We start from the raw sequence: 11,081 nt of genomic DNA, 5'->3' as shown, positions 1-11,081 counted from the left end.
ACAGAGGGGGGAGAGAGATGAAGGCGATGTAGAATTCTCTGGCATACTGTGTGAAGGAGACCAAGGCATGTGTTGGGTGGATGGAGAAGTATTTCAAGGATTGCCTATGCAACCTAAGCCACGAAGAGGAGTGTTAAACGAAATATGAATACATTTTAAAGCCTAATTCGAACCTGACTTATATATAGAACTTAGTAAACAAAATAGCACTCAAAATCAAGGGCGAACGCAGGAGCAAAATTGCACTCAATATCAAGGGCGAACGCAGGACTTGGATATTGGGTGATGGACATTAAATATTGTTATCGAATATGAAAAGCGTTGCATTTGGACACGTTGAAAATATTATTTTTTTACTGATCCAATAACCACTTGTACAATAGTTTATATGAATGCACAATACGTTCTTTTTATAGGCATACACCTTCTCAATGAACGGCTAGGATTATTTTCATCAAACAGTTGTCATTCGATATTCTTCTAGAACCCTTATAAAAAATATCTTTTCTTCTTTACATCTCTACAATACTATTTTAGAATTCTCCATACAAGTTTTGCTAGAGTTATCTACAATCTTATATGACATTTTAGAATCCTCTAGAATTTAGAAACAATTGAAAGAACTCATTATTATAATGCATGATTCAGATTTGGGCTGTCTCATTCAATCCAAATTGTGGACCGGAGAGGATCCGAACCCATATCAAGATCCTATGGAAAGTTCAAGAGATCTGAGGTGGGTTTATCTTTGTCACTTGGTGAAAGTTAGGGCTTTTTTTGTCGCTTTGGTCTTTGGGTGATGAAAGCAGGTTTTGGTCGCAAAGCCTTAAAGTGAGCAACGTGTTACTGTAGCAATACTTGTTTCTTTTTGAAGTTTGTTTTCATAAAGCAACAAACAAAACTGTGTGCTGCCACTTTCTAAGCAGACAGACTGCCACTGGGTGGTTTACACGTGGCAATTTGTTCCACGTGGAGCCTTGTGGGGATAGCCAAGTGGGCTTGCGTGGCCATGCTTGCAAATTGCAATGGGCAAAAGTGTCTAGGCACTTTTTTGCCTTTTTGGGCCTCCAGACAATTTTATGCATGTTTGGGCCTTGGAAAGCCTAATGGACTTGGTGTCCTTAACCAATGGCCCAGAATACTTGTCATTGCACAAAACAGCTCATTATCACTAAAGAGGCCGATTCGATTCAAAAACCCTTAACATAGAGGAATAACCATTCGAGGAGAAATCATGAAACATTTTGTTATTGTAATAGAGGTACAAATTTAGTCAGATAATTCTTCAAAATGTCTTGCGCTCCTGTATGAGAAAGGCTTGGGGGCAAGGAAGTAGGCGAAGTGGTTGGACTTTGCAAGATGTTTCGACCGCTGCTGGATGTGATTCCAATAGTTGAACGAGAATGAATACCACCCAGAAGAGAAAAAAAAATGGTTTTAGAAAAAAGAAGAGTCAAGACCAAGGCTCCCTAATAGAATGTTTAACCGATCTATTCCAGATTGATTGAATTGGTACGGAAGTTGCAAAATGGGAAAAACATGGAGAAAACACTTCTTCTTTGAATGGTGACCTACCAATTGTAGAAGTAGGATCTTTGGTAAGCACTAAGCACTTAAAATAAAAAATACCACCTGTGGGCTTGCCCCAACAGGAGGAGAAGGCCCTTACCTAGCATTGGGCAGGATTCAACTCCTCTTCAGGGCTCATACTACAATTTACATGACGGGTCGGGCTAGTGGTTACTTCGGATCTCCCAAAGGCTTACGCTTTATGGATGGGTTTAATTAATGGCCCTCTCAAAAGGTGATTCTTTTGTCAGAAGGAAAAAAAAAAAAACCACTTAAATGGTACAATTCAAATGTACCATCTTCTTTCTTATTTCAAGGAAAAGGTGCTGAAGGAAAAGAAAACATGGGAGGAATCCGAATTGGACCTAAATGGGAATGACATCGACAACTCATTTTTCTAACAAAAAAAAGGCCAATCTCACTCTAGGTCTTCCTTTTTCCTTGATTTTTCTATATGGTGATCCGATAAGTCTTCCATGCAGTTTTGCTTTGGAAGCCACACCTACCATTTCATAAGCCAAAATGATATTGGTACGGATGGTACCGCAGGGAAAATGCACCGACGGCCGCGCCGTCTCCGGCCACCGGACGGCTGATTCGAGCCGTCAAATTTAAAAAAAAAAAAAAAAACCGAGTGTGCTAACGCGAGAATCAACGGGCATCCGATGTGCATAGGTACTCGATCCACATCGGATGCCCGTTGATTCCCGCGTTAGCCCACTCGGTTTTTTAATTTTTTTTTTTTGACGGCTCGGATTGGCCGTCCGGTGGCCGAAGAAGGCCCGGCGCGGCCGTCAGGGCATTTTCCCTACGCTATTGGTCGGTACCAATAGCAATACTCTTTCATAAGTGATTTCATTTCTTACTTTACTTTCCTAGTCTCAGAAGACAATTTGAGACCTTTAAGTACAACCAATTCTTCAAAACAATGACTCTGACATTAATTTTGTCACCTAGTAATAAGTCTTTACTGTTTGTTTGCCGACAGAATATAAAAAGCAAATATACTATCACGCCGGATAATATATCCAAAATACTTATACGGAGTTTGCCAAGATAAAGGGGAAAACAAAATGTCACCTTTTCTTTCAATCATATATCCACCTACTCATATTGACCCCAAAACAAACCAAGTATATAGATCTCTCCTATTCTATAAATAACTCAAAAAGACCATCTACAACATTCTCTCTACATATATGTCCGCTCTTTTATCATATCTCTCCTCATACTATATTCACCCAAAACTAATACGAGTGGCAAAAGGCCCATTACAGATGCAACCAAACCCAACCACACTTGAGGAGCTCACGGAAAGAGCAGAGCAGAAGAACATCGCATACAGGACTTGTCCATGCATTGAGGACCCTATGTTCATCGAAAAGTATCATGAAAACACCATTATCATCTACCGTGAACAATCAGTCGAATGTACAGAAAAGCATCAAGAAAATACAACTAATAGGCGACAAACGAGTATAGCAATCTAATTACACGAGTTGCTAGTCACATTTTTTCCTTCATTTAAGAATCGCAGATTACTGAAATTTCACTACTATGCAGGAGATGTCATCTCTGCTTTTCTTAGAAAGAGCCTCTTCTATCAAATGCTTCGCTGCTGATGCTGCATCTTTTATGCTTTTGATGGAATCCACTGCTTCTTGGTTCGACATCACCTAACCACAGAATACAATAGAATAGCAGAAATTGAGAACTTCAGGAACGTCTAAAATTCCATTGAAATGAAAACTGATGCAAAATAAGTTCAAGAGAGTAACAAACCGTCCACAACCCATCACTTGCCAAAATGACAAATTCGGTATCATCGTCTATCATCTCCACCGCCACATCAGGTTCTGAACTCAAATGTCTCTTCAAGCTCTTGTCGCCAAATGCCCTCGCCACTGCCAGCTGTCCATCAACTCGAGGTACATCACCTACAAAGAACCAACAAACGGTCAAACTTCTACCGATGTTGTTTCCTGAAGTAGAAGTGGGGGCAAATTCACCGAGTCCTGTCTCCACTTCTGCAAATGGACTAGTATTACAGCATAGAAAATACAAAAACAAATCCCAAATCCAAATGCCAGTAGACATGGAATTACGTCTTTTGGCTATCTCCAGCCCTTAGTTAGATTTTTACTCAAATTGGGGTAAAAATGAAAGTTTAATTGATCGAATGTGCAAACTTAAATCTAGGCATAAATTTTAGAAATTTAAGCAAAAGCTCTATCAAAGTCTTGAGTTGTAAACTTAAATACAATGTGCAAGCTTAAATACAAAACTTAGAAGACACAAAATGGACTTAGAATTTTTGAGTAGAGATTTGCCTCCATTGACTTGAGAACAAATCTCAAGTAAAATATAATTTGATATAGGTCTGAGTGGATTTAGAATACAAAAGAAGACACAAAATGGACCTTGAAGTTTTGAGTAGTGATTTGCCTCCATTGACTTGAGAAAAAATCTCAAGTAAAATATAATTTGATATAGGTCTGAGTATGGATTTGCCTCCATTGACTTGAGAATAAATCTCAAGTAAAATACAATGTCATTTGAATTTGAGTTTGAGCAAGGATTTGACCAAGGGTTGGAGATGCTCTTAGCAGAAAAAGGGGAAAAGTTATGAGAGTTTGAAACATTACAGAAAATCCAAAGTTGCTCATTTTATTCACGGAAGACAAAAAATCATTGGTTTTGACTCCATTCTAGCTGGCATGAGGACATGTTGAATGTGACTTCTTCATGTTGGGGTACAAGTGCAGGTTTAAGAAAGTTTCAAATAGTATATACATCCCAATGATGCGTATAAAATAAGAGTGATCTTTGGTAACAAGACAAAACCGCTTATTAAATCAGTCTACACCACCCAAATCCCTCCCCTTAGTAGCATGAAGCGGGGGCGGGGGCGGGAGCGGGCGCGGGGGTGCGGGGGCATCTAAAAGCTCCTAAGGTTGGGAGCGCCTAAAGAGCGTATATAGATTATATAAAAATATGGATGTAAAATACTGAACCATTAAAGGAAAAGTGATACTTTCAAAAAAATTTCCCAATCTTAAATTGTAATTATTGGAAGTTATATATTCTCAATTTGCAAAACTTTTTGACTAATGTGATTCTCATGTTCTTATTTCAACAATGGCACAAAACTCTTAAAAGTAAGAGAATAATTGCCTTAACGGCCCGATAAGCTCCCATCTTAGTTAGGAGCGAGCTCCCGTCTTGAGGGCAGCGAGCTCCTGTCAAAGCTCCCATCTTGGGAGCGCCGATTCGAGCTCTTGTCTAGGGAGCACACCCATTTTAGAAGGATCCTGCAACTAAGTCCCTCCCCAAAAATCAAAACAAAAGTTTTTTTTTTTTGGGTAATTAAAGTAATCAAAACAAAAGTTACCTGGAAGGTTCGACACAAAGCCGCCCTTGCTTTCAATCCTATCTTTTTCCTTGCCTGGCTCATGATCAACTGATAGTTGTTTGGCCACACCTCTCTTGCACATAACAGCCCGAGAATCTCCCACGTTTGCTACTACAAGCTTCTGATTGTTGATCAGGATTGCTGTTACTGCAGTTGACCCTCCTTTCCCCAGAACAACTGATTGTTCCAAAATAGAAGCATCAGTTGCATGATAAGCTCTCTTCATTGCACTTTCTGTATTGTTCCATAAGTCATGCTGAAGAAAGAGAGAAATTGGTCAATGAAAAAAGTCACATAGATTTAAAACTAAAAGTAACAACCAGAAGAAATAAAGGGATAGAAGTAGAATAAGGACAAAGATTCTGTATCCTTATTAAGGGATACAGATTAAAGTGATTTCCAAGGCGCTCAATTTCAAGTTAGGCACTGATAATATGCACTACCTCTTTCAAGATGTTGTTAAATAGGTGTGATTGCAAGTAATTTGCAACGTTGTGGCCCATGTGGCCATCAAAAATTGCAAATAAACCCAACTCCTTATCATCTACTTTCTTGTACTCAGAAACTAAACAGTCTTCCATGGGATGATTTGATTTTCCTTTCACGAGATGAAATCCATGAGTAACATGCTTCGACATTCTACTCTTGCCTTTCCCAGGATCTGGTGAAGCTGGTTGGGTTGAAACAAAGCAAGCTTTTTCCTGCACAGAATAAGTTCGCATCAACCACAAAACAGGAGTCTAGTGATTTATCCAGTTAACCTCGAGAAAATGAGGATTCAAAATGCAAAATGCAAAAGTGCAACTCTATCCAAAGTGAGGATGAACGCATGGCTTCAATTCTTCAAGCATTTCAACTATCCTATTTTGTTAAAGAAACACAAAAATGTAGGAATTCTCATGTCAAACAATCTAGTTACCAAAATGAAGAAAGTAGTGTCGTAAATTTATCAACAAGACTTACCACATACAACCAACAAGTGTTAGTAGGCCATTTGAATGACTATGAAGCAAGCCAAGTAGATACCTTTTTGACTTGACATTTTACAGCTTTGTTTTCATCTGAGTGAAGCCATGAAGGAATACATTGAGCAAGTTATCCTATTAATACTGAGGCCAAAACTAATATTATACAGCAGTTGATGTATGGCTTTAGGCTGATTATATTGCTTTTGTGGGTGAAATCTAGCTAAAAACTGTATGGGGTTTAAGGGGCTAAAAAAACGGTGCAAAGGGGTAAGATTTTGTGAGGGAAACCAAAGGATTTTGGTTCTTGTTTAGAGCATGTTCCTGTGCTGTGAATAGTAACCGTGCTGGTTTAGTGTTGATTCGAGAAAGGACAAAACGACTGCAATGCAAAGGATTGTCTGTGTTTGTATGGGGGAGAAATTTGGTAAAACAGATCATGTTATGAGAACCTCGAATCTTAAAAGTACAGGAATTAAAAAGAAAGAGAAGAAATAGACATGTTTAAGCATCATCTAAATACCAAATACATCACAAAATAAGGTTGTTTCACTGTCCCATGGGGATTATTGGCATGAAGCAAGGAATAACCTCTCCCATATGGGGATACCAATTACCCTAGCAACGGTCTGGCAACTCTTCTTCATTGTACTGGGCCGTACAGAGCAGCAAGTTGGCCCTGACAATGCGGGTAGCCCACTTCGATGGGCTCGCATGTGGACTAGATGGACGGCCCAACCCATCCGCTGAAGCCCATTGTACGCAAGCCCAGTCTGTTAAAACCGTAGGGCCGGGCAAGAGCGTCCTGACTCGTAAGGTGACTCAGGAGCCAACTGTATTCCTCATGGCATCTCCGTGTCAAGTTTCAAGCACATATTCGGCCACGCGGACACTGAGCATCTTGCATGACATCATCCACTCGAAACAATTACGAGTGACATCACGGGCCTAGTGCCTAGCACGTACTTCCTCGAGGAGCAAGTACAGAAACCCTATAAAGCCCAAGGGATAAACCCTGGAGGAGATATGCCTTTTGAAATATGAGATCTACTTTTATATCTCCTCTCTCTGAGTGTCTAACTTAGGCATTGGAGTGCCCCCGCTTGAATTCAACGCTAACCCGTTCCTTGTCTTGCAGACGATACGGAGGAAGGTGAAAGCAGGCTCATTCGGATCCAGCCCGAGACAAACGAATCACCACCCCACACTCTTCATTCAGAATGGGGTGAAGTCCTAACGTGATTCGTGGATGTAGGCAATTTCACCAAACAACAAAAAAATTTGCATAGTGCTTTTCTTGTTGCCATTGATGTGCTGTTGTGGTGTTTTTTTCTTTTTTCATTCGTGCAATCGTGTATTTGGTTCTTAAACCCATGCACGGTTTTATTGAAATCAAATCAACCAACTGATCCAGAATCGCGGATCCCTTTTCATGGAGAGTTAGTGAATAGGGAAAGACCTAGGTCACATAATTCTGCAGTAGGACCTCCACTTCGATCCTTGCTCTACGCTCCAGTTCTCATTTTCGCTCTCGCGTTTGAGATAATTTCGAACAGGCCGCGTTTTCACGCTCACACACGCGCATACATAGGGGAAGATTACTAAAAACCCTGGAACTCAAATTTGGTCGGACTTCCAAAATCTGGAATCCAAAAGGAATCTAACTTTAAAAAATTCCACAATTTAGGTATTCTTCAAGCTTTTTGACGTTGCTCTACGCCCCAGTTCTCATTCTCTCTCTCTCTCTCTCTCTCTCTCTCTCTCTCTCTCTCTCTCTCTCTCTCTCTCTCTCTCCCCGAGTCACAGTGAAACACATAAAACTATCCGATTACTGGTATTCAGAAGAAAAAAATGGAAAAAAACAGCAACCACTAATTATCAGTTCGAATGTATCATCAAAATCTAACGATCCTTCTTCAAAACAAGCACAACCACTTCATTTACGGAACTCAGCCAGAACAAAACAGAAAAATACGAGCAAAATAAATAGCATCCATGTTTTTCCTTTTTAGATTGAGACTCGTGCACTGACCTTCATTTTGTGCAAAATTTCTCTTCCGTTCATGATTTTCCTCCGCTAATCAGAAAGAATTTTTTTAGAGAGAGAGAGAGAGAGAGAGAAATTCCGCTTTGGAGAGGGAGAGGAGTGGTATATACGGTGATACACAGAGAGAAAGGTATACGTACAGGTCTTCATCAACATCGGTTGCTTTTATTTGTCAAAAGAACGCGGTTTTGCGCGTGACTTTGGGCAGGTCAAACACTCTTCCGTGATCGAAATTACGGGATTACCCCTGAATCTTGTGTTAGTTTAAAAGGCTTTAAGCATTTTATTTACTAGTTTATATATATCAAAAACATTTGAATCAGGTAGGACCCCTCATAAGAATATGGGAAATTCTCTTTTACATTTGACCTTGTGATTCTCCATTAGTTTTATCCAAGTATGCAACTTCTTGAGTCTGAAAATTGCTTATATAAATGATCCACGTGTTTTGTGAATTTAGAACATCTTATACATTGTAGGACATTTTGAAACGACTCTACGAGTTAATTAGAAATTTAATGAAAGTGGTCGGTGGGTGTTCAAACACGTGTTGATCTATTTTCTTAATATTTATTACATGGGAGCACCACATCAGCGTAATGACTTTGAAATTTAACTCTCATGGCACAATGCATAAGTGTTTATCATGGCATATAACCATTCATTCTCGAATGATAACATAAGCATAAATGTTGCACAAGTAAATGAAATTCTATTTACACAAATAATGTGGCCTAATTGACTCATTGAAAATAAGAAGAAAACATAGAGTATCAGAGTAGTTCAAAATTGGTAAAATTCCATTTGATGCGTTACTTTATTTATCAAAGTTATAAGTTTAATGCAATAAAGATTTTTCACGAAAAAATGTTTCTAAATCCCTTCTCCAAGGTTTAGCTAGAGGTCCTTTAAAAAACATATGCATCATAGTAGAGGGAGAGGGAGAGGGAGAGGAAGAGAAAGAGGAAGAGGGGGAGAGATCAAATGCTATTAAAACCCTAGACCCTACCTCCAAACATAGTAATCTCCTCTCTCTTTTTTTGGCAGAAGGGCGGAAGAGTGCCTAGACATCAGAAAGGATAGAACCCCGGGGGGCAGAGTGGTTATCCACAACTCAGATGAACCACTAGAAAAGGGCTTTCTTTGCACAAGCATATGCAGCCGATTACAATAACGTTTAACAGAATTAAAATCACAAGCTAAAAACAAGCCCTTGAGGACCTGATCATGAACTAGAACAACAATATCCTTGGCCGAAGTCTTCGACGCTACACTACTCTTGACAATAGCTTCCGCATCGGAGTCAACTATAACCTTGGAAAGATTCAACGCAAGACCCATGTACAAACCATCCCGAATGGCAAGAGCTTCTGCTGTTCGGGAAGAGTGAATACCAACATGAATTTTGATTGAAACACCCAATATAATCCCATCTGCTCCCCTAGCTATGACACCCATTCCCACTACATTTAGCTCCTTAGAAACCGTAGCATCAACATTAATCTTGACCGTGCCTTCCTCCGGACGCTTCCAATTACTTGTATCCGAACTCTACTCCTTGGGCATAGTTGAGGAAATCTTTTCATTCGTCTTTAAAAACTCCTGAAAATCAGCTTGAGCTTTCCCACTAACCGCGTTCGCTACCCATCTTTTATCATTGAAAACAAGATCATTCCTAGCCCGCCAAATCCACCAACAATAGACCAACCCCAGCCCCATTGTCGAAGATGGGAAACCCGCTTGCTTAATTCGGTCTTGAATACAACTCCACCAATCAGACATATACCGCCAATCTTGGAGCAGATCTTCTGGTCTCAACCGAAAGGGGGAGTGAATCCAAATTCTCGTAGCAAAATCACAATTGAAAAAGCAAGTGGCAAATCGATTCCTCCGCTCTCCCACAGACAGGACACATTGGATCAGTTCGAATTTTTCTTGTGGCTTGGGCAGAATTAGTCGCATCAGCCTCGTTGAAGCACTTCCATGCAAAATTTTTAATTTTAGGATGGAGATAGGCAACCCCCACATCCGTTTTCCAGATTGAAGGCATCATCCCCGCCGAACTATGAACTAGTCTGAGCTACTTGGTTTCCAGAGAGTACTAGAGAACTCCCCTTCTCCAAGTGATCGTACGCAGATTTCACAGAGAAATGCCCATTCGACGAGGGATGCCAGATATGCATAGTAAAATCTTCAATAAATATAAAAACGTTAGTATTTTCTTTGCTACCTATAATGATCTCTATGAAGCATAATTGACATAACCGGTGGGGACTCAACGACATATGACTATCACTTTTTCGAAAAAAATTTCAGTGCCGAGCGGATACTACGTGGCGCCCGCTTGCGCATCCGATCCATCCATTTCGTGTTTGAACGGCTTAGATTTGGAGAGAGAAAAATGAGAGAGAAAGTGTTGGAGTGAGAGGAGATATAGGGTTTTAATCCGAGCTGTCCAAAAGTGTATCGGACGGTTCAGATGCACCGAGTGGGTACCATGTAGGATACATCCGCTCGGCACTGAAAAATCTCTACACTTTTTCACCTGCTACTGTGTAAAGTCATATCATAGGTACTTTAAGATAAAAATGTGATGTATTATTTCTTTAAGCCATTGGTTCCCAATTTCTTAATAGTGGATAAGTAGAAATTAATTTTGAATATTTTTTCAGTATTCTTCAAATCCATAAAACATTATCCAGAGAAAAAAATTGGGCTGCTTAGCTTAATAGGCCAAGTGGTTTACTTTTTTGTCATTTTTCAAATTTTTTTTCACATTTGTTTGTTTTTCATTAATTTTTTGTAGATTATAGCTTTTTCATGACAAGATGAATCTAAAAAGTAAAAAATTATGATCGAAACCTAAATTTTTTGAATAAAGACAAAAATAAGAAAAAAAAAACATTATTAAAAAAAAATTGGATTTTGATCGTAATTTTTTACTTTTTAGATTCATATTGTCATGACGAAACAATAATCCCCAAAAATTGAGGAAAAACTAACAAATGCAAAAAAAAAAATTGAATAAAAACAAAAAAATAAGCCACTTAACTTATTAAGCCGAACAACCCTGGCCGACTACCGCAAA

The 11,081-nt window shown here is 39.4% G+C and overlaps 1 protein-coding gene across 1 annotated transcript; it reads right to left on the bottom strand.

Moving 5' to 3' along the window:
* Positions 1 to 2,942: 2,942 nt before the first annotated feature.
* LOC131324468 (probable protein phosphatase 2C 58) lies at positions 2,943 to 8,170 on the bottom strand. The gene is made up of 5 exons (XM_058356439.1): positions 7,979 to 8,170; positions 5,425 to 5,682; positions 4,961 to 5,237; positions 3,352 to 3,506; positions 2,943 to 3,245 (listed from the first exon to the last, which is right to left on the bottom strand). The coding sequence occupies exons 1-5, from the start codon at positions 8,009 to 8,011 to the stop codon at positions 3,108 to 3,110; spliced, it is 861 nt and encodes a 286-aa protein (XP_058212422.1). The 5' UTR covers positions 8,012 to 8,170; the 3' UTR covers positions 2,943 to 3,107.
* Between the last annotated feature and the right edge of the window lie 2,911 nt (positions 8,171 to 11,081).

The sequence above is a fragment of the Rhododendron vialii genome, chromosome 4a, assembly GCF_030253575.1.
Source record: "Rhododendron vialii isolate Sample 1 chromosome 4a, ASM3025357v1".
NCBI lineage: Eukaryota > Viridiplantae > Streptophyta > Magnoliopsida > Ericales > Ericaceae > Rhododendron > Rhododendron vialii.
Note: the sequence above shows the minus strand (reverse complement) of the source record. Positions and strands in the feature narration are given on the sequence as shown.

Bases quoted from the DNA above. Each gene is read 5' to 3' on its own strand.
- LOC131324468 (XM_058356439.1), bottom strand. From the start codon at position 8,011: ATGAACGGAAGAGAAATTTTGCACAAAATGAAG. The intron at 5,238-5,424 runs GTAGTGCATATT...CTCTTTCTTCAG, and splicing joins TTAACAACATCTTGAAAGAG to CATGACTTATGGAACAATAC. The intron at 3,246-3,351 runs GTTTGTTACTCT...TTCTGTGGTTAG, and splicing joins CAAGTGATGGGTTGTGGACG to GTGATGTCGAACCAAGAAGC.